At 39.5% G+C, this 23,854-nt stretch overlaps 2 protein-coding genes across 3 annotated transcripts; one reads left to right on the top strand and one right to left on the bottom strand.

Annotated features, from left to right (window-relative positions):
* The first annotated feature begins 3,728 nt into the window (after positions 1–3,728).
* Positions 3,729–14,887, top strand: LOC123483338 (SLAM family member 8-like). Of its 2 annotated transcripts, XM_045213142.1 has the most exons (7): positions 3,729–4,067; positions 8,943–9,245; positions 9,559–9,828; positions 10,500–10,619; positions 10,878–10,906; positions 14,405–14,476; positions 14,632–14,887. In XM_045213142.1, exons 1-7 carry the CDS (start codon positions 4,001–4,003, stop codon positions 14,707–14,709), a joined length of 939 nt encoding a protein of 312 aa, XP_045069077.1. In that variant the 5' UTR covers positions 3,729–4,000; the 3' UTR covers positions 14,710–14,887. The 2 variants fall into 2 exon arrangements, with proteins under 2 accessions (XP_045069077.1, XP_045069078.1); XM_045213143.1 differs by lacking the exon at positions 10,500–10,619 and having other exon boundaries at positions 3,731–4,067.
* Positions 14,888–14,981: 94 nt separating this feature from the next.
* On the bottom strand, positions 14,982–19,123 carry LOC123483339 (SLAM family member 5-like). Its single transcript, XM_045213144.1, has 6 exons — positions 19,026–19,123; positions 17,309–17,617; positions 16,704–16,976; positions 16,356–16,466; positions 16,139–16,172; positions 14,982–15,761 (listed from the first exon to the last, which is right to left on the bottom strand). The coding sequence occupies exons 1-6, from the start codon at positions 19,072–19,074 to the stop codon at positions 15,683–15,685; spliced, it is 855 nt and encodes a 284-aa protein (XP_045069079.1). The 5' UTR covers positions 19,075–19,123; the 3' UTR covers positions 14,982–15,682.
* Between the last annotated feature and the right edge of the window lie 4,731 nt (positions 19,124–23,854).

The following is a 23,854-nucleotide window of genomic DNA, read 5'->3' as shown; positions in this document are numbered from 1 at the left end:
TTCAGCAGTATGGCGGTCCCGTTCTGTGAGCTTGTGTGGCCTACCACTTCACGGATGAGCCGTTGTTTCTCCTAGACGTTTCCATTTCACAATAACAGCACTTACAGTTGACTGGGGCAGCTCTAGTAGGGCAGAAATTTGACGAACTGACTTGTTGGAAAGGTGGCATCCTTTGACGGTGACATGTTGAAAGTCACTCAGCTCTTCAGTAAGGCCATTCTACTGCCAATGTTTGTCTATGGAGTTTGCATGGCTGTGCTCTCGATTTTATACACCTGTCAGCAACGGGTGTGGCTGAAATAGCCAAATCCACTAATTTGAAGGGGGTGTCCACATACTTTTGTGTGTATGTACAGTAGTGTATTATGTAGTATGAGCAGAATTACTGTCTTACCTTAATTAGCCAGGAAGTTCGTAGTTTGACAGCGACTGTTTTTCTGGAAGCTGTGCTGCGCCATTTTCCCTACATTTCCCCCACGTGGGCCAGCCCCCTAGCAATTTCAGTTCAACCAATGAGCTTCAGCACCTCGCCATGTGAGTGACAGCTAGCAAGAGGCACATCATGCACCCACAGCAGAGTGAGAGAGAGAGCAATCTGCACATATGTGAAGTAGTATGCAATTTTCAAGGACCACTTTTGGCTTGTGAGCGATACTTTCACAACTACTGGCTAAATAGTGTACAAAAGTACCGGTTAATCTCTTTAATGTTATACAGTGAGGGAAAAAAATATTTGAAACCCTGCTGATTTTGTACGTTTGCCCACTGACAAAGACATGATCAGTCTATAATTTTAATGGTAGGTTTATTTGAACAGTGAGAGACAATAACAACAACAAAATCCAGAAAAACGCATGTCAAAAATGTTATAAATGGATTTGCATTTTAATGAGGGAAATAAGTATTTGACCCCTCTGCAAAACATGACTTAGTACTTGGTGGCAAAACCCTTGTTGGCAATCACAGAGGTCAGACGTTTCTTGTAGTTGGCCACCAGGTTTGCACACATCTCAGGAGGGATTTTGTTCCACTCCTCTTTGCAGATCTTCTCCAAGTCATTAAGGTTTCGAGGCTGACGTTTGGCAACTCAAACCTTCAGCTCCCTCCACAGATTTTCTATGGGATTAAGGTCTGGAGACTGGCTAGGCCACTCCAGGACCTTAATGTGCTTCTTCTTGAGCCACTCCTTTGTTGCCTTGGCCATGTGTTGGGTCATTGTCATGCTGGAATACCCATCCACGACCCATTTTCAATGCCCTGGCTGAGCGAAGGAGGATCTCACCCAAGATTTGACGGTACATGGCCCTGTCCATCTTCCCTTTGATGCGGGGAAATTGTCCTGTCCCCTTAGCAGAAAAACACCCCCAAAGCATAACGTTTCCACCTCCATGTTTGACGGTGCAGATGGTGTTCTTGGGGTCATAGGCAGCATTCCTCCTCCTCCAAACATAGCGAGTTGAGTTGATGGCAAAGAGCTCGATTTTGTGTTGTGGTCTCATCTGACCACAACACTTTCACCCAGTTCTCCTCTGAATCATTCGGATGTTCATTGGCAAACTTCAGACGGGCCTGTATATGTGCTTTCTTGAGCAGCGGGACCTTTCTGCCTTGAGATCATTGACAAGATCCTCCTGTGTAGTTCTGGGCTGATTCCTCACCGTTCTCATGATCATTGCAACTCCACGAGGTGAGATCTTGCATGGAGCCCCAGGCCGAGGGAGATTGACAGTTCTTTTGTGTTTCTTCCATTTGCGAATAATCGCACCAACTGTTGTCACCTTCTCACCAAGCTGCTTGGCGATGGTCTTGTAGCCCATTCCAACCTTGTGTAGGTCTACAATCTTGTCCCTGACATCCTTGGAGAGCTCTTTGGTCTTGGCCATGGTGGATAGTTTGGAATCTGATTGATTGATTGCTTCTGTGGACAGGTGTCTTTTATACAGGTAACAAGCTGAGATTAGGAGCACTCCCTTTAATAGTGTGCTCCTAATCTTAGCTTGTTAGCTGTATAAAAGACACCTGGGAGCCATACATCTTTCTGATTGAGAGGGGGTCAAATACTTATTTCCCTCATTAAAATGCAAATCAATTTATAACATTTTTGACATGCGTTTTTCTGGATTTTGTTGTTGTTATTCTGTCTCTCACTGTTCAAGTACACCTACCATTAAAATTATAGACTGATCATGTCTTTGTCAGTAGGCAAACATACAAAATCAGCAGGGGATCAAATACTTTTTTCCCTCACTGTATACCCATTGAATATTGAAGAATATAACTTATAAATGCCTCATGAGCTTAGTTCAACTGCTGTATCCCATCAGCTGAAGACCCATTGAGAATTTCATAATTACTTTTTAGGGAAGGGTGTGCCTGAAAAGGGCAGTTTTCTAATGTCCTCTCTGCAGCAGTTCTGAGGAGCTGGTCAGTACTGGTACTGTGTATCACTTCCTCTTTAACAAACCAGGAAAAGTGCTGGGGTGGCAACATTTCAGAGTTTCAACCACATTACTGAAGACAAAACTCAATAATTGAATGTCTGGCATTGAGATTGGAAAACCTGGTAATAAAACAGAATAGAATAGTATAGACTATTAGAGAAGAGAAGAGAAGAGAAGAGAAGAGAAGAGAAGAGAAGAGAAGAGAAGAGAAGAGAAGAGAAGAGAAGAGAAGAGAAGAGAAGAGAAGAGAAGAGAAGAGAAGAGAAATGTCAAAAGAGAACTCTCCAAACTAGTACTTTAGGTTGATCAGTTATGGTTTAGTTGCAACATCAGGAAATACTAACAGAAATACATATCAAGAACTTGAGACACGTGACGTCCTTTCTCTGATAAAAATAGTGATGTGAAACATTTTATAACCGCCCCCTCATCTAAGAAAGCAAGGACCTCTCACTATACTTTAACATTAACCTGCTGTAGTTCTACAACCAACACACACAAATGTCTTGTGTGTTTTTAAAACTGAAATGTGATTGCAAAGAAAGAGGTCGTTCAAGTAAGAATAGATTTCGATACTTTTTCATAATGGTCCCCGAGGAATCGAACCCACAACCCCTATTCCATTACTGTGCTACATTCCACGTGTAAACTACCTGACCAGGTCTTGCTCATATTCTCACCATCCTACAGACAAGGTCTTAATGACTAATGGCATCACAGTTCCAGTTAGGGGGTTTCTGTGTCTGTGTTTATATCTATGTGGTCAGACAGACAGACAGACAGACAGACAGACAGACAGACAGACAGACTCACTGTCTGTCTGTCTGTCTGTCTGTCTGTCTGTCGTCTCTTCTTTTCGTCTGTCTTTTGTGTCTGTCTCTGTCTGTCTGTCTGTCTGTCTGTCTGTCTGTCTGTCTGTCTGTCTGTCTGTCTGTCTGTCTGTCTGTCTGTCTGTCTGTCTGTCTGTCTGTCTGTCTGTCTGTCTGTCTGTCTGTCTGTCTGTCTGTCTGTCTGTCTGTGTGTGTGTGTGTGTGTGTGTGTGTGTGTGTGTGTGTGTGTGTGTGTGTGTGTAACGGAGACCAACAGACAGGAAGTGACACAAGATGTTACATGAAACGTAGAAGGGGGCCTTTGTCAGTAAGCTAGGACCCACATCCTCACAAAAAACACACTGAACAATGAGCATGCAGGATAACTCATGCAAACCCTTCTGCAGGCATACGACGCCTACATGAAAATACACACACACACCGTTCTGATACCATCAGCCTGATCATCGCATAACAGACCCCGAAAACGCACTCCTCATTGTCTAACTCTCAAGCTGAGTGAAGGGGTATTTTCAGAGAACGATTATAGATTGTGACTTCCTTTTCAACTAACATACAGGGAGTCTTTTTTAGAACAGCAGCTCTCATCAAAATAAGTCTCTACTCTCTCTTCTCTACTCTCTCTCTCTCCTCTGTGTGTTTTGGTGAGTCTAGCTAGCTACCAGTCAGTCACAGAGAGATAGGGAGGACGTACAGCCAGAGGAAACAGACACACAACACCTAACAGAGATGTCTGGTGGTCCCCTCTCCTGCTTCTCCAAACAGGGAATACTCCTAATCTCTATCCTCCACTATGGTTAGTATTGTATGGATTCTTTACTTTCTCCTGTTCATGTTTTGTATCTATTACATGTACTTGCTTGCATAATAAAGTTAGGAAAACTGTTAAACGGTTAACTTCCTTGTTGGTTTGTACATGGTGTGTGTTGAATTTGAAGTGCCTTGTCAGTGATTGGTTGGATATCTCAAAACATTTACTTTGTTACTGTGTGATAACACCTCTGCCTATATTCAGACAAACATATATGGTGTTTTGATGCTGCATTTTTTAATGAAACACATTCCGTCTGTGATGGTGTGGTTGGATCAATAGCTTTTGCAGTGCCTCTGGAAAGCAGGAGATCTTACGATCATGTTCTAGATGCATGTCATTCATTAAATGTAAGGTGATACTGGATTGTATCCAATGTTTTTAAGGCGTCCCTTACAAAAATAACTCGCTATCACTTTATTTGGATAGTCCCAAGTAGGTCGTTTGTAGATGGTTTTTAGATGTTCAATAACTGTCAACAACATTTCCACTAACTATCTACTAACCCTAACCCTAGCCCTAACTCTAACTTTAACTCTTATCCTAACCTTAACCTTTACCCTAACCATTATTCTAAACCTAACCTTAACTTGAACTTAGCAAGCAGTTGCTTTTCAACAGATAGTTTGTTGATAGTATGACCATCTGTAGATCATCTACAGTGCAATCGGAAAGTATTCAGACCCCTTCCCTTTTTCCACATTTTCTGACATTACAGCCTTATTCTAAAATGGAATAAATAAATACAAATTCTCATCAGTCTACATACAATACCCCATAATAACAATGCGAAAACAGGTTTTTTGACATTTTTGCAAATGTATTAAAAATGAAAAAACAGATACTTTACTTACATAAGTATTCAGAACCTATGCTATGAGACTTGAAATTAAGCTCAGGTGCATCCTGTTTCCATCGATCATCCTTGAGATGTGTCTAAAACTTGATTGGAGTCCACCTGCTGTACATTCAATTGATTGGACATGATTTGGAAAACACACACCTGTCTATATAAGGTCCCACAGTTGACAGTGCATGTCAGAGCAAAAACCAAGCCATGAGGTCGAAGGAATTGTCCGTAGAGCTCCGAGACAGGATTGTGTCGAGGCCCAGATCTGTGGAATGTTACCAAAAAATATCTGCAGCAATGAAGGTCACCAAGAACACAGCGGCCTCGATCATTCTTAATTGGAAGAAGTTTGGAACCACCAAGACTCTTCCTAGAGCTGGCCGCCCGGCCAAACTGAGCAATCAGGGGAGAAGGGCCTTGGTCAGGGAGGTGACCAAGAACCCGATGGTCACTCTGACAGAGCTCCAGAGTTCTTCTATGGAGATGGGTGAAACTTCCAGAAGGACAACAATCTCTGCAGCACTCCACCAATCAGGCCTTTATGGTAGAGTGGCCAGATGGAAGCCACTCCTCAGTAAAATGCACAAGACAGCCCGCTTGGAGTTTGCCAAAAGGCACCTAAAGAACTCTCAGACCATGAGAAACAAGATTCTCTGGTCTGATGAAACCAAAATTGAACTCTTTGGCCTGAATGCCAAGCGTCACATCTGGAAGAAACCTGGCACCATCTCTACGGTGAAGCATGGTGGCATCAGCATCATGCTATGGGGATTTTATCCAGCGGCAAGGACTGGCAGACTATTCAGGATCGAGGGAAAGATGAACGGAGCAAAGTAAAAAGAGGTCATTGATGAAAACCTGCTCCAGAGTGCTCAGGACCTCAGACTGGGGCGACGGTTCACCTTCCAACAGGACAACAACCCTAAGCACATAACCAAGACAATGCAGGAGTGGCTTTGGGACAAGTCTCTGAATGTCCTTGAGTGGCCCAGCCGGAGCCCACACTTGAACCCGATTGAACATCTCTGGAGAGACCTGAAAATAGCTGTGCAGCGACGATCCCCATCCAACCTGACAGAGCTTGAGAGGATCTGCAGAGAAGAATGGAGAAAATGCCCAAATACAGGTGTGCCAAGCTTGTAGCGTCATACCCTAGAAGACTCGAGGCTGTAATCGCTGCCAAAGTTGCTTCAACAAAGTACTGAGTAAAGAGTCTGAATACTTATGTAAATGTGATATTTCAGTTTTTAATTATTTATTAATTTGTACACATTTCTAACAACCTGTTTTTGCTTTGTCATTATGGGGTATTGTGTGTAGATTGATGAGGGAAAAAAACAATTGAATCAATTTTTGAATAAGGCTGTAACGTAACAAAATGTGGAAAAAGTCAAGCGGTCTGAATACTTTCCGAATGCACTGTATCTGGGACTATCCAAATAAAGTGTGACCAAGTAACTCTTGCATAATAAGTTCCACTGCAGGACAAGAAAAACTGCTGATATGTCCTACATATTAAAGTTTGCTTCATTGTAACTGCATTATTTTTTTCATAATTAATTAAAGAATACATTTTTTAAAGGTTAATAATACATGATTGATTGTTGCCCATGGAGTGTATGATGCATTTCTGGTGCATAATTACACAGTAAAAACATTATATAATATTAATAAAATAATAAATAATAATAATAGTAATTATAGTAATATTAGTAATAATAAAAAGAATAGTAACAATACAAATAACAGTAATAATAGTATTACAAATATATATATATATATATATATATATATATATATATATTTTAATAGTAATAACAATAATAATAACAACAATAATAATGACAATAGTAATAATAATAATAATAATAATAATAATGATAATAATACATGGTATTTATATAGAGCTTTTCATGGATCCAAAATGTTTGCATTTCCACATACAGTGGGGGAAAAAAGTATTTAGTCAGCCACCAATTGTGCAAGTTCTCCCACTTAAAAAGATGAGTAAGGCCTGTAATTTTCATCATAGGTACTCGTCAACTATGACAGACAAAATGAGAATTTTTTTTCCAGAATATCACATTGTAGGATTTTTAATGAATTTATTTGCAAATTATGGTGGAAAATAACTATTTGGTCAATAACAAAAGTTTCTCAATACTTTGTTATATACCCTTTGTTGGCAAAGACACAGGTCAAACGTTTTCTGTAAGTCTTCACAAGGTTTTCACACACTGTTGCTGGTATTTTGGCCCATTCCTCCATGCAGATCTCCTCTAGAGCAGTGATGTTTTGGGGCTGTCGCTGGGCAACACAGACTTTCAACTCCCTCCAAAGATTTTCTATGGGGTTGAGATCTGGAGACTGGCTAGGCCACTCCAGGACCTTGAGATGCATCTTACGAAGCCACTCCTTTGTTGCCCGGGCGGTGTGTTTGGGATCATTGTCATGCTGAAAGACCCAGCCACGTTTCATCTTCAATGCCCTTGCTGATGGAAGGAGGTTTTCACTCAAAATCTCACGATACATGGCCCCATTCATTCTTTCCTTTACACGGATCAGTCGTCCTGGTCCCTTTGCAGAAAAAACAGCCCCAAAGCATGATGTTTCCACCCCCATGCTTCACAGTAGGTATGGTGTTCTTTGGATGCAACTCAGCATTCTTTGTCCTCCAAACACGACGAGTTGAGTTTTTACCAAAAAGTTCTATTTTGGTTTCATCTGACCATATGACATTCTCCCAATCCTCTTCTGGATCATCCAAATGCACTCTAGCAAACTTCAGACGGGCCTGGACATGTACTGGCTTAAGCAGGGGGACACATCTGTCACTGCAGGATTTGAGTCCCTGGCAGCGTAATGTGTTACTGATGGTAGGCTTTGTTACTTTGGTCCCAGCTCTCTGCAGGTCATTCACTAGGTCCCCCCGTGTGGTTCTGGGATTTTTGCTCACCGTTCTTGTGATCATTTTGACCCCACGGGGTGAGATCTTGCGTGGAGCCCCAGATCGAGGGGAGATTATCAGTGGTCTTGTATGTCTTCCATTTCCTAATAATTGCTCCCACAGTTGATTTCTTCAAACCAAGCTGCTTACCTATTACAGATTCAGTCTTCCCAGCCTGGTGCAGGTCTACAATTTTGTTTCTGGTGTCCTTTGACAGCTCTTTGGTCTTGGCCATAGTGGAGTTTGGAGTATGACTGTTTGAGGTTGTGGACAGGTGTCTTTTATACTGATAACAAGTTCAAACAGGTGCCATTAATACAGGTAACGAGTGGAGGACAGAGGAGCCTCTTAAAGAAGAAGTTACAGGTCTGTGAGAGCCAGAAGTCTTGCTTGTTTGTAGGTGACCAAATACTTATTTTCCACCATAATTTGCAAATAAATTCATTGAAAATCCTACAATGTGATTTTCTGGATTTTTTTTCTCAATTGTCTGTCATAGTTGACGTGTACCTATGATGAAAATTACAGGCCTCTCTCATCTTTTTAAGTGGGAGAACTTGCACAATTGGTGGCTGACTAAATACTTTTTTTCCCCACTGTTGTTGATTTGTACTTAGACGTGAGCAGAGGATCATTTATTGATAAAGATCCACCCCACTTCTCTTTTTCTGTAATCTCATCCTGTTCTGCTGAATGTGGGGGAGGAGTGGACTTTAATAAAGTAAAGTATAGGACCCACACACTCAAATATGTAAAGATATGTTAAATGTGGATATTTAAAGTGTCATACAGTATAAATGACACCTGGAAAAGTGCTATTTAAATTAAATCCATTATTATCTATTCATTGATGGGGTAACACTCTACATTGCAGTGTATTATTGTGTCATTATTTGTGTAGGCACACTGTAGGTACACTGTGTACAGTGTAACAATGAGTAACTACAATACTTTCTACACTGTACTTACATGAATAATAAATACACAGTAATTACAGCCCTGTAGTGTAAGTGTAACCATTGATTGATGTCAGAATGTCATGTTGTGTATTTGTGTGTTTCAGGTGTGGGTATTTCTAGGTTGTTCAACAAAGGAGTGGGGGACTCAGTGGAGCTGCCCTCAGGCTTAGAAAGGAAAGATTTAATGTCAATGGAGTGGAAGTATAACAAAATGGTCATTGCAGAATTTGAAGATAACTTTACCTTACCAAGATCCCAGTTTGAGGGGAGACTAGAGATGAACGAAAATAACTTCAGTTTAACAATCAGAGAACTGACACTGCAAGACTCAGGGGAATTTCTAGTTTCTGCCGCGTCAAACGAAGGAAAACAGACTCCAACCATGACCATCCATCTTCAGATCCATGGTATGCTGCTTTGTGTTATTCCAAAGTTGTATCCTGTATTTCTCCTGAAGGTATGGTCCATTTAGAATGATTTAGAATGATTCTCTCTCTCTCTCTCTCTCTCTCTCTCTCTCTCTCTCTCTCTCTCTCTCTCTCTCTCTCTCTCTCTCTCTCTCTCTCTCTCTCTCTCTCTCTCTCTCTCTCTCTCTCTCTCTCTCTCTCTCTCTCTCTCTCTCTCTCTCTCTCTCTCTCTCTCTCTCTCTCTCTATCTCTGTGTTTCTCTCTCTGTTTATCTCTCTGTTTCTCTCTCTCTCTTGCTCTCGCTCTCTCTCAGAGCCTATATCCAAGGTGGCGATCCAGAAGAAGATGAAACTATTGGCCAACCAGTCCTGTTCAGTGTGGCTGCTGTGCAACGTGTCTGTCTGCTCCAACCTCTCCTACACCTGGGAGAGAGGGAATGAGACGTACAGGGACGACCAGCAGATACACTTCTCTCTGTCACCAGCAGATGGAGACATCAGTGTAACCTGCAACGCCTCCAACTCAGTCAGTTGGAAATCTGCATCTACAACAGTAAAGTGTAGTAATGACACAACAACCCCAGGTAACCAGATATCATAATAATCCACTCCATACACTTTTCATACAGTGTGCTTCTGTGCTTATGTTGTCAAATATAATATACAGTATTATGTAGTACATGTGATGACATTGGGGAGATATAATATACAGTATTATGTAGTACACGTGATGACATTGGGTAGATATAATATACAGTATTATGTAATACATGTGATTACATTGGGTAGATATAATATAGAACTCTGTAGGCTTTAGCATATTGCAGAGTCTAATCCAGTGGTTCCCAGCTCCAGTCCTCCAGTACCCCCAACAGTACACATTTTTATTGTAGCCCGGGACAAGCACACCTGATTATACTTGTCATTAATCATCAGGCCCTCATTGAGTTAATTCAGGTTTTTTTTTTGGTCTGGGACTACAACATAAAATGTTTGCTGTTGGGGGTACTAGAGGACTGGAGTTGGGAACCACTGGTCTAATCCAGTGTTTCTTAGTCCTGGTCCTGGGGACCCAAAGGGGGGCACAATTTAGTTGTTGCCCTAACACTACATGCTTGATTCCACTAAGGTATGATGATGAGTTGATTAGTGGAATCAGGTGTGTTAGTGCTAGGGCAAAAAAGAAAACGTGGACCCCTTTGGGTCTCCATGACCAGGTTTAAGAAACACCAGTCTAATCACATCTGTATTATAGAGGATGATACATTGCTGGCCTGGTATTGGAACTACATCGGGGTACCAGTAGGTGGCGCTGTGGTGCTGATCCTCACTGTAGCTGTGGCAGTGTATTACTGCAGGGGCCGCTGTAACACAGGTTTGTACAGCATAGGGGCCTCATCTATACTTAAAGGGACATTTTAGGCTCTGGGTGTATTCTTAGGATGTTTATGATGTGGCATAAGCATAATTAGATATTTTGTTCAAAATGTTGGGCTTAGGGATATTATGGAAATCGGAAAGAGAGTGTGGAACCTCATAAGTGGGTAATTTATTAATAACTGGGTATGTTTGTGGATATCCTGTTTAGTATCTGTCTGATTGGTTTATATTTTGTTCTTGTCATAAACAACAGATCTAACTGACAACACAAGAATGAAAGATGTAAGTATGCATTGCCATTATTATGTATCTGAATGTGTGTAAGCCAATGTGGGTCGTTCCACCCAGGGTTGCAAAGGGAATTTTGGTAACTTTCAAGAATTGTATGTAATTTATCACTAGACAACTAGAGCCCCTTTTTGGTATTTCAGATTATCACAGGTATCTGTAATTATCTCTGGCCTTCTGTGTGGCCTTATCACATGTAAAATATATGAAATAATTTAATAAGATGATTTTAAAGTAATACAATTGAATCACAAAGCTGTAAAAAAAAATCCAAAATCCAAACCATCAACTTGATGTTTAATATGAGGGTTTTAGCACAAATATCCTTTATATTTGTTTTACACGCTTAAAAAAACTGGGGTCAAACTGGTGGCACTTGTGAAGAAAGTTAATAGCGGGAAGAGTTACAGAGTTAATTGAAAATATGGCCACTGTTGATTAGATACTTTTTTTTATTAATTAGGCTAGTTTATCTTGAACCATATGGTCTATCCACTAGAAACTCACAGACAATATGGACACAGAAGAGGTGTAAAGTACTTAAGTAAAAATACTTTAAAGTACTACATAAGTAGTCATTTTGGGTATCTGTACTTTACTTTTCTATTTATATTTATGACAACTTTTACTTTTACTCCGCTACATTCCTAAAGAAAATAATGTACTTTTTACTCCATACACATCCCTGACACCCAAAAGTATTCATTACATTTTGAATGCTTAGCAGGACAGGAAAATGGTCCAATTCACACACTTATCAACAGAACATCCCTGGTCATCCCTACTGCCTCTGATCTGGTGGACTCACTAAACACAAATACTTTGTTTGTAAATTATGTCTGAGTGTTGGAGTGTGCCCATGGCTATCTGGTTTGCTTAATATAAGGAATTTGAAATGAGTTATACTTTTACTTTTGATACTTAAGTATATTTTAGCAATTACATTTACTTTTGATACTTGAGTGTATTTAAAACCAAATAGTTTTAGACTTTCACTCAAGTAGTATTTTACTAGGTGACTTTCACATTTTCTACTAAGGTAGCTTTACTTTTACTAAAGTATGACTCACCTGTTTTTACACTATGATTTGAGTACTAGACTATTAGATGAAAATAGTTTATTTTGAAAAGCGTATTTAAAAGGAATAGTTTCATCATATTAAAATGAGAGTTCAGTTCACATAACAGGGTTGTCCTTAAAATGAGGGACAGGCATCAATGAATCCCTAATTGCATTAAATAAATAATCATGTTCAGAAATTACTGCTAAAGCAACAAAACAACTAGAGCTTTACAATAATGGTGAAAACTTGGAGAAATGTTGGGGTTAAGTGGGTCAGTATCTTCCTAGAAGGGCTTCCCGAGTGGTGCAGTGCTGAGGCACCACTACAGCCTTGGGTTCGATCCCTGGCTGTGTCACAGCCGGCCGTGACCGGGAGATCCATGGGGCGGCTCACAATTGGCCCAGCGTCGTACGGGTTACGGGAGGGTTTAAAAAAAAGAATATTCCTAGAAGTCACAAGGTGCATGGAGGGACATGTCAAAATGTTGAATTTTGCCACATTAGCAAATATTTATTCATATAGAAAATCAGATGTATTCAATTCTCCACGTGGTCTAAAGGGCACATAATGTAATATAACAGGCTTTTTAAAATTCAAATGTACAATTTATACATAAAATATCAAAGGGATGTTCCTCTGGATTATATGTATAAAGTGGTTACTATGGAGACTCTGATGTCCAAGCACTGTTTTCATGGAACGACCCATCTACAGTGGGGAAAAAAAGTATTTACTCAGCCACCAATTGTGCAAGTTCTCCCACTTAAAAAGATGAGAGAGGCCTGTAATTTTCATCATAGGTACACGTCAACTATGACAGACAAAATGAGAAAAAAAATCCAGAAAATCACATTGTAGGATTTTTAATGAATTTATTTGCAAATTATGGTGGAAAATAAGTATTTGGTCACCTACAAACAAGCAAGATTTCTGGCTCTCACAGACCTGTAACTTCTTCTTTAAGAGGCTCCTCTGTCCTCCACTCGTTACCTGTATTAATGGCACCTGTTTGAACTTGTTATCAGTATAAAAGACACCTGTCCACAACCTCAAACAGTCACACTCCAAACTCCACTATGGCCAAGACCAAAGAGCTGTCAAAGGACACCAGAAACAAAATTGTAGACCTGCACCAGGCTGGGAAGACTGAATCTGCAATAGGTAAGCAGCTTGGTTTGAAGAAATCAACTCTGGGAGCAATTATTAGGAAATGGAAGACATACAAGACCACTGATAATCTCCCTCGATCTGGGGCTCCACGCAAGATCTCACCTCGTGGGGTCAAAATGATCACAAGAATGGTGAGCAAAAATCCCAGAACCACACAGGGGGACCTAGTGAATGACCCGCAGAGAGCTGGGACCAAAGTAACAAAGCCTACCATCAGTAACACACTACGCCGCCAGGGACTCAAATCCTGCAGTGGCAGACGTGTCCCCCTGCTTAAGCCAGTACATGTCCAGGCCCGTCTGAAGTTTGCTAGAGTGCATTTGGATGATCCAGAAGAGGATTGGGAGAATGTCATATGGTCAGATGAAACCAAAATAGAACTTTTTGGTAAAAACTCAACTCGTCGTGTTTGGAGGACAAAGAATGCTGAGTTGCATCCAAAGAACACCATACCTACTGTGAAGCATGGGGGTGGAAACATCATGCTTTGGGGCTGTTTTTCTGCAAAGGGACCAGGACGACTGATCCGTGTAAAGGAAAGAATGAATGGGGCCATGTATCGTGAGATTTTGAGTGTAAACCTCCTTCCATCAGCAAGGGCATTGAAGATGAAACGTGCCTGGGTCTTTCAGCATGACAATGATCCCAAACACACCGCCCGGGCAACGAAGGAGTGGCTTCGTAAGAAGCATTTCAAGGTCCTGGAGTGGCCTAGCCAGTCTCCAGATCTCAACCCCATAGAAAATCTTTGGAGGGAGTTGAAAGTCCGTGTTGCCCAGCGACAGCCCCAAAACATCACTGCTCTAGAGGAGATCTGCATGGAGGAATGGGCCAAAATACCAGCAACAGTGTGTGAAAACCTTGTGAAGACTTGCAGAAAACGTTTGACCTGTGTCATTGCCAACAAAGGGTATATAACACAGTATTGAGAAACTTTTGTTATTGACCAAATACTTATTTTCCACCATAATTTGCAAATAAATTCATTAAAAATCCTACAATGTGATTTTCAGGATTTTTTTTCTCATTTTGTCTGTCATAGTTGACGTGTACCTATGATGAAAATTACAGGCCTCTCTCATCTTTTTAAGTGGGAGAACTTGCACAATTGGTGGCTGACTAAATACTGTTTTTCCCCACTGTATGTGTACTGTATTCCACTATACTGTGTACTGTAATTGCTGATAGGCAGTGTTTTTGTGCAATGTTCATCCATTTTGTTTATAGGTTTAAGTACCTTGTTCTGTATATATTCCAGACAAGATCAAACAGTCAGGCAATGTCCATCTATGAGACCGTAGGTGATCTGGCTGTCCCAAGACTGAACACGGTGAGAGCGAGACATGAATGGTCATACCTGATATCTTTGAACATAAATAAAATAAAACTGTCTCTGCGTGAATAGGAGACTATGTAGTCTACTTGGAAATTGTCTACATTTCATAATGCTGAAACAGTTTCTTCTTGGTTGCCTGTCACATTTAGCCGCAGACTCTGTATGACAAGATCACATTTGGACGCCAGCCAGAAGCCCCTTCTTCTTCCAACCAGGAAGTACTGTGAGCTGAACAGGATGTGGTCATAAGCTGGGCTTCTATAGATATAGACCCCTCTGCATCCTCAGCATCCTTCATGTGTACCTTCTGTACATAGATGTTACTGTTTCATTTCATCACGACCTGCACATTTCTGTTTTGTTTTGCTTACTTTTTCAGAACTACAATCTTCGTCTGTTCATGATCATTATGTGGTACAACCTGTTATTTTCAAGATATTCAGAGTTACATAACTAATTCTTAGGTTCTAATAGCAATACAAAACTATTTTCTTAAATATTACCGGTGATACTGTTTCAACAAGAGTTGAAAACAATTTATTTGTATTTGTATGTATTGTAGTTTAGATGTGTATTGTACAGTAAAACATTTTACATTCCACAGACATGCTTTGTAGAAATCACATAGGACACATTCCCATCAATTCAACATATGCTCACAAACTATATTTTCTTGTTGTGTGAAAGTAGACAATGAATAGACCTTAAAACAATAATACTGTCTTTACATATTGAGAAAAAGGAGAGAACATCCTAATAAATATAATGATTTGTAGAAATCATAACGCATAGATCATATAATGATTCACAGTCACAAAAGTGCAGTATTTGAGAAAGGCTACCTTCAAGTGATAGAAAAACATGAATTACAACATAAATTACATTTTTGTATTTCAGGTGTATTATCCTCTTCATTACAGAATAATAATAATAATAATAATAATAATAATAATAATAATAATATATGTATTTTATTTAGCGATTTCATTTAAGAATCTCAAAGTCACTTTAAAAAACGATCACAAAAACAAAAGGATCTGGCAGATTCTTGGGCGATTGGCTTCAACAGCATCAGATGATAAGGCATTGAGGCAGTATGGATAGACAGTAGGTTGAGTGGGGGAGCATAGATGGAACAACCAGGGAGAAATGTCAGTCAGGGCAGGTGCTCTTCATCAGGCACTTTGTCAAGTACGATGTTCAGCTCCTCTCTATAGGTAGACTGGATTTTCTTTCAACTTCCGAAAGTGTAGCACCCACCTGGTTGATGCTTCGACGCCTGTAAAAACGCCAAAGAATACCAACAAACCTTGGTATAGAAATTTGATGTACATACCCACTGGTCAAACAGTCAAACACTGGTTGAATCAACATTGTTTCCACGTCATTTCAACCAAAACAATCTATGTGAGGAGATTGAATCAATGTGGAAAAGTGATTGGATTTGAAAAAAATCAGCAATGTAAGGGCATTTCATATTTTTTTCACCAACCTTTTAACCTAAATCCAATGACATGCTGATTTTTTGGGGTTGATTTCACATTGAATTCATATTAGTTGACAACCAAACTCAACCAAACGTAAATCAAAACTAGACGTTGAGCTGTTTGATGTCTGTGCACAGGGGGAAGTTGTTTCTAAAGAAAAGCTACTTACTTGTTGAACCTGATTGATGAGCATGTGAGGGACTCTATGACAAACATAAAACAAGGCAGTCAGTGATATCTTCTATTTTGCACCTAGCACACAAAATATAGGTTGTAACACGTCTTCATTTCAGCTAGAACTTAAATTAAGGGAACGTTTATTTATACACAAGACACTGTGAAATTTGATAGAAATTAAAATTAGTTGTAATTTAACTCCCACTCACCTCTGAAAATATATGTTAAAAGACATCCAAACAGAAATCCTAAGAGCAACTTTATGATCCCGGGGACACGGGTCTCCCCGTCCACCACCACGTCAGGCTTAAGCTGTTCATCTGAGGACATAGGAGAGAACAAAAGAGTGTGGTAACAAGGTAAGAACACAAATAAGGCCTCACTTTGTTCACAAATTCAACCGCAAGCTTGACCAGCATCTACAATAATTCCTCCCTGTCTTACTGCATAGCTGGCTGGCCTAAGAATTCCCTGCCCAAAGGTTCATGAATACACCAGTTTTTCCTGGTCAGGTCATGTGTTACAGAAATAAATCCTGGCCCTAGAAATGACTGTACCTTGGCATGTCTCCCTCACAACCCTAGAGGCGTTAGTGAGCCCATTGCTGGCAGTACATATGAAGGTGACATTTCTGTTGGGGCTGTAAGACGACCAGACAACAGATATGTTGGCATTGGGACTCCCCCTCCAGAAGGAGCCGTCAAACGAAGCCTCTGGTTCCCAAGAAAAGCTGGTGTCCTTCACTGTAGAGGAGCACTGAAGAGCCATCACGCAGTAGCCGTCCTTCAAAACGCTGAAGACCTTACGAACACTAGGCTCAATGAGACGCTCTGGACATTTGAACAGAAACAAAGGAAGGTCTTGTGAATAGATAACACATTTTACATAACCAAAACTGGCAATGAAATTTGAATAAAGTAGATATAAAAATTAGCAACACTTTGAAATGATTTTAAAGAACAGTTTTGCCTATAATAAATAGGCTATCAAACTAGTGAAATGTACAAAACGTAAAATTCCCAAACTTTTACTTCTGGGTGTGGAGGGTCAATTATGTCCAATGATTGCATTTTGTCTCACTTGCGCCCCTAGAGGCAAATCTTGTATAAATCCTACAGAGTGCACATTTAAAACAGGGCACGGTTGTGATTGAGACCCTTACCTGTCACAGTGAGCCGTACCTTACTGATCTGCTGCTCTCCCTGACCGTGTGTGAGGAGAACAGAGTAAACCATGTCATCCCCTCTCCTAACATCTCTGATCTCCAAGTCACCAGACGAGGTGTTGATACTCAGTCGACCCTTAAACGGCCCGAACCATTCTGTGTTGCGATTTTTGCCCTTGAACGTTGCAATCCAGGTATCGTTATTGTATATGGACCACGTTATCTTGGTGATGTGCCAGGATGGGTTGGCTCCAGAAGATAAGGTGACAGACTCTCCCAGGTAACCAATGGTATCTCCCATCACCACTGAAACATAACAACCAATCTGTTACTGTAATGGAATGTCTGGTCTGATGATGGCGGTAATGTTTACAGGAATAACCAAATAACTAGATGAAACACATAATTGATATAATAGTAATATAACAGTATATGTTTCTCTTTGGATATAAAATAATCATCAACTTAATCATCATCATCATCATCATCATCAATATTCTGAGGGTATGAACATAAATTACTACATACATTACTAGCTATATTAATAATTATTCAGCAGAAGAAAAAAAAAGAGCATAACAGGTTTTATGATAACTGTCAATTAATTGAGACTAGAATAGTATAGATATTATCTCATTCACATGACCATGTTTTTTAAGTCTGGAACTTTCTCTGAGTTTCCTTTTTCTGTTTCGTTCATGGGGTGAGACTTTCGCAATACATATCAAATGGAGGTTTGACATCTTAACCTTAAACACATTGTATCAAAACTAGTACATTTTGCCTAAACAACTTTTTCTCATACACGTACAACTATTTTTTGGAACAATGTTGTAAATCTTCAAAACAGAGTCCACGAGACACAGAACTCTGTGGCCTTTTGCAAAACAGGAAATGTGTTTTCAAAATGTAGTTGCCTTCTCAAAGCCTAAATGCATTCATCCAAACTACATTATACCGTCAAAATTGCAAATACATTAATCAAAAGAACACGACTGCCTGCAAAAAGATCTCTTGAGTCCAAGCAGACCAAACAGTGTGTTTTAAAAATCCCAGTAGATCAATACATTTTCTTTGCAGTCACTAAAAACTGTAATACTAGACAGAGGAAAGTTGATGTGTGCTACACACCATCAGCAGTGGAAAAAGTACTCAATTGTCATTCTTGAGTAAAAGTGAATATACCTTAATAGAAAATGACTCAAGTAAAAGTGAAAGTCATCCAGTAAAATGTTACTTATGTTAAAGTCTAAAAGTATTTGGTTTTAAATATACTTTAGTACAAAAAGTTAATGTAATTGCTAAAATATACCTGATTATCAAAAGTAAAAGTAAAAGTATAAATAATTTCAGATTCCTTATATTAAGCAAACCAGACAGCACCATTTTCTTGTTTTATTATTTTACAGATAGCCAGGGGCACACTCCAACACTCATAAAGTGATAACGGTGACATCATGGCAAGTGCCCTCATCAGGGTTTGAGGTCAATCCCATTTCAATTCAGGAGATAATTTAAAAGTCCAATTCAAAGATTTTCTTTACATTCCTGTAATATAATTTCAATTGACATCCTAGATTGAAATAGAATTCACCCCAATCCTGCCTCTTGTAGCTAATTCCTCAAAGATGACAGACAATATCAACAACAACAGACATTTAGAGAGGCTCTCAACACTATCAAGCAAAATGGAAAAGTAGAGTAAGAAGCCTACCTGGTAAGACTGTTAGGAGAGAGAGAACTAAAAGTTCTACACGTATCATCTTCAACAAGACTTTAAAAATGGACCCTGTTCCTCTCTGACACAGAGTCTTATTTCTAGTATCAACTTCCTTCTGTGGTTATATTTCTGTTATATACAAGGCCTCCAGAATGTATTCACACCCCTTTACTTGTTCCACATTCTTTTGTGTTACAGCCTGAATTTAAAATTGATTAAATTGACATTTTGTGTCACTGATCAACACACTGATTGACCCCATAATGTCAAATTATTGTTTGTAGAACATTTTTAAATAAATAATTTAAAGCTGAAATGTGTTGAGTCAATAAGTATTAAACTTTGTTATGGCAAGCCTAAATAAGTTCAGGAGTAAAAATGTGCTTAACAAATTGCATAATAAGTTGCATAGACTTATTCTGTGTTCAACAATAGTGGTTAACATCATTTTTGAATGACTACCCCATCTCTATACCCAACACATACAATTATCTGTAAGGTCCCTCAATCGAGTAATGAATTTCAGGCACAGATTCAACTACAAAGACCAGGGAGCTTTTTCATTGCCTCACAAAGAAGGGCACCGATTGGTAGATGTGTTAAACATAAAACAAAATAAAAAGCAGACACTGAATGTCCCTTTGAGCATGGTGAATTTACTAATTAGGCGGTGGATGGTGTATCAATACAACCAGTCACTACAACGATACAGGCGTCCTTCCTAACTCAGTTGCCGGAGAGGAAGGAAACTGCTCAGGGATTTCACCATGAGGCCAATGGTGTTTTTAAAACTGTTAAAGAGTTTAATGGTTGTGATATACGTGTGACGAGGTGTGAATGAAGGAGTCAGTGTCACGAACGTTGAGAGATGGGTCAGACCAAGGTGCAGCGTGGTATGCGAACATGTTTATTAAATCAAATAAACATAAACAAAACAAGAAACAACGGAACGTGAAGTCCTCAGGCTACACACATACAAGCCTAACACGGAACACAAACAAGATCCCACAACTCAGGCAGGAAAACTGGCTGCCTAAGTATGATCCCCAATCAGAGACAACGAGCGACAGCTGCCTCTGATTGGGAACCACACCCGGCCAAACATAGAAATACAAACATAGAGTTTCACACCCTGACTCAACCTAGCCACTCGCTCTCACAATAAACAATCACTCACAAAGGACAAGGGGGCAGAGGGAACACTTATACACAGACTAATGAGGGAACAAGTACCAGGTGTGTGTGTTTGACAAGACAAGACAAGACAAATGGAGTGATGATAAATGGAGCGGTGACGACGAACACCGAAACCTGCCCGAGCAAGGAGGAGGGGCAGCCTCGGCTGAATTCGTGACAATAAGAAAACTGAGGATGGATCAACAACATTGTAGTTACTCCACAATACTAACCTAAATGACAATGAAAATAAGGAAGCCTGTACAGAATACAAATATTCGAAAACATGCATCCTGTTTGTAAAAGGGCACTTAAGTAATACTGCAAAAGCTAAATTACCTTTTTGTCCTGAATACAAAGTGTTATGTTTGGGACAAATCCGACAACACATCACTGAGTACCACTCTTCATATTGTCAAGCATGGTGGCGGCTGCATCATGTATGCTTGTCATCGGCAAGGACTAGGGAGTTTTGTAGTATAAAAAGAAACAGAATACAGCTATAAACACAGGCAAAATCCTTGAGGAAAACCTGGTTCAGTCTGCTTTCCAACAAACACTGGGAGACTAATTCACCTAGCAGAAGGACAAGAACCTAAAACACAAGGCCAAATCTACACGAGTTGCTTACCAAGACGACATTGAATGTGCCTGAGTGGCCTAGTTACATTTTTTTTTCTTCAAATCAGCTTGAAAATCTATGGCAAGACGTAAAAATGGCTGTTTAGCATTGATCAACAATCAACTTGAAATAGCTTGAAGAATTTTTTTAAGAATAATGGGCAAATATTGTACATTTCAAGAGTGCAAAGCTCTTAGAGACTAACCCCAAAAGACTCACAGCTGTAATCGCCACCAAAGGTGCTTCTACAAAGTATTGACTCAGGGTTGTGAATACTTATGGAAATTTGACACTTCTGTATTTCATTTTTAATACATTTGGCAAAAATTCCGAAAGCCTGTTTTCACTTTGTCAGTGTAAGATATTGTGTGTAGATGGGTGAGAGGAATAAAAATAAAAATATATTTTTTTGAATTCAGGCTGTAACACACCAAAATGTGAAATAAGTCAAGGGGTATGAATACTTTCTGAAGGCACTGTACGTACTTTTAAAATAAGTTTGTCAAAGCGCAAGACAAAAATTATTGCACACAGTTCCTTTTGCACACAGTTCCTTTTGAATGCATTATTACTAAGCATGAACTCGAACTATGAAAATAATTATCAATATCATCCCAATACGCGGCTAGCATAAACAAAACGATGCTCATTTGAGAACTATTCTAGAGCATGTGTTATAAGCCTATCAAGGCGTATTACAGAAACGTTCCTCTCCCACCCCCTTTCACACTAGTTAACCACAGTAAATGTCTGTTAAACTTGCACCTGCAAAATGTTCAGTGGTGGAAAAAGCACACAATTGTCATACTTGAGTAGAGTAAAGATACCTTAATAGAAAATGGCTCAAGTAAAAGTGAATGCCACCCAGTAAAATACTACTTGAGTAAAAGACTAAAAGTATTTTGGTTTTAAATATACTTAAGTATCAAAAGTAAATGTAATTGCTAAAATATACTTCAGAATCAAAGTAAAAGTATAAATAAATTCAGATTCCTTATATTAAGCAAACCAGACGGCACAATATTTTTATTTTTTTATTATTAACGGATAGCCAGGGGCACTCTCCAAATCTCAGACATAATTTACAAACGAAGCATTTGTGTTTAGTGAGTCTGCCAGATCAGAGGCAGTAGGGATGACTAGGGATGTTCTCTTAATAAGTGTGTGAATTGGACCATTTCTGTCCTGCTAAGCATTCAAAATGTAACAAGTACTTTTGGGTTTCAGGGAAAATGTATGGAGTAAAAAGTTCATTCTTTTATTCAGGAATGTAGTGAAGTAAAAGTAAAAGTTGTCAAAAATATCAATAGTAAAGTACAGATACCCCAAAAAACAACTTACTTTAAGTAGTACTTTAAAGTATTTTTACTTAAGTACTTTACACCACTGAAAATGTTTACAGAGAGGTGATGACGGCCCAGTGGAAGCAGTTTACAATATTTAAGACCATTTATTTATTTATATTAGCAGAATTGAGAAGTGTTTCAGTAGAGGAAGAAGGTATCTTCTGCGTGACCGGCGTAACACTTCTTGTTTCCACACACGCCTTTTTCTAAAGAACTGACTGACATTTAAACAGCGAATAAATCATGCCCCCACACACACCCCCGCACAAGGTCAGCTTCCATGACGATGCTTGTGGTCTGTAGGGTCTCTCCTGACGTGAAACTCCTCCCCGTCCTCAACTTCCCTCCTGTTCCAAAAAACGTTGAGGTCAACTCTGCTCACACTAAGAACATACAATATATTGTGATAGAGAGAGAAAGAGAGAGAGGGAGAGAGAGAGAGAGAAAGAAATTGAGAGAAACAGACAGAGAAAGGGAGAGAGAGACAGAGAGAGAACAACGCCACATACCATCATATCAAGAGAGATCATTTATTAAAAAGGCTGTAACAATTTAGTCCTAAAATTATCCAAAATTAAAACATTTTTCAACTTCATAACCGCAATCTACAAATGTCTTTACAACACATTGGTCTTAAAAAAAAGGTTAGGGACTTTACTTCGACATGAAATGATACAAAACATTGCAGCAAAAATGTAACTTTACAAAACGTCATGTAACTACATGCATGCATCAGGGTTTATAATGAAATGAAGGTGGAATGAACACTTTTTCAGCCATTGGCTAATAAACATACGGTACACATATAAAAAGCGATAAAACCATTTATATACAACATAGGAGACTACAGTAGCTGTAAGCCGCCAAAAAGCACAAGAACCGTTGTGTGTGCAGGACCCATTAGGACTGTTACTGATAGTCACCTCAGCCTATGAATCGAACAAATCATCAAACACAATGTTTCCATCTTAAACCACACACTCAACACAAGAGGCTGCTGAGGGGAGGACGGCTCTTTATAATGGCTGGAATGGAGTGAATGGAATGGTATCAAACACGGAAACCATGTGTTTGAGGAGTTCGATACTATTCCATTAATTCCATTCCAGCCATTACTATGAGCCCCTCCTCCCAAATAAGGTGCCACCATCCTCCTGTGACACTCAAGTACAGGTTAATAAAAGCAACTGTGTTTTGGTCACATGTTCAGAACAGTACAGTAGTCATGTGGTACACTAGTCATCGCTCCTTCCTCAAACAGTGTGCACCAAAAAGTGTAGACTTGTTTACTTCGCTTCACTTCACTGATGACTGGTATAAGAAAGATGGTGGGAACTCCCTCTAGCCCATGCCTCCACCAATCCAATGCTTTTAGACTCGTGGGAAGTAGTAAAAAAGCACTTCAGGAGAAAATTGATATTATTGTGACATGCCCCTGTTTCTGGAATGGAGTGGGATTTGGCAGGAAAAACTAAAATAATGTCTCATGATGTGACAAGTGGTTCAGTTTTTTTTTTTGTATCTGTTCCTCCTCCTTCATTATAAAACCAACACTGGAATACACATAAAAAGTCCCCAACATAATATTATCCATTAACGTCACAAAACATGTCCAAAACATTGTATTTCTTGTTAAAAAAAAAACAGCCGGTTAGTGTTTCAGCTAAACATTCGTCAGC

Source organism: Coregonus clupeaformis, unplaced genomic scaffold (genome assembly GCF_020615455.1).
Source record: "Coregonus clupeaformis isolate EN_2021a unplaced genomic scaffold, ASM2061545v1 scaf0079, whole genome shotgun sequence".
NCBI lineage: Eukaryota > Metazoa > Chordata > Actinopteri > Salmoniformes > Salmonidae > Coregonus > Coregonus clupeaformis.
Note: the sequence above shows the minus strand (reverse complement) of the source record. Positions and strands in the feature narration are given on the sequence as shown.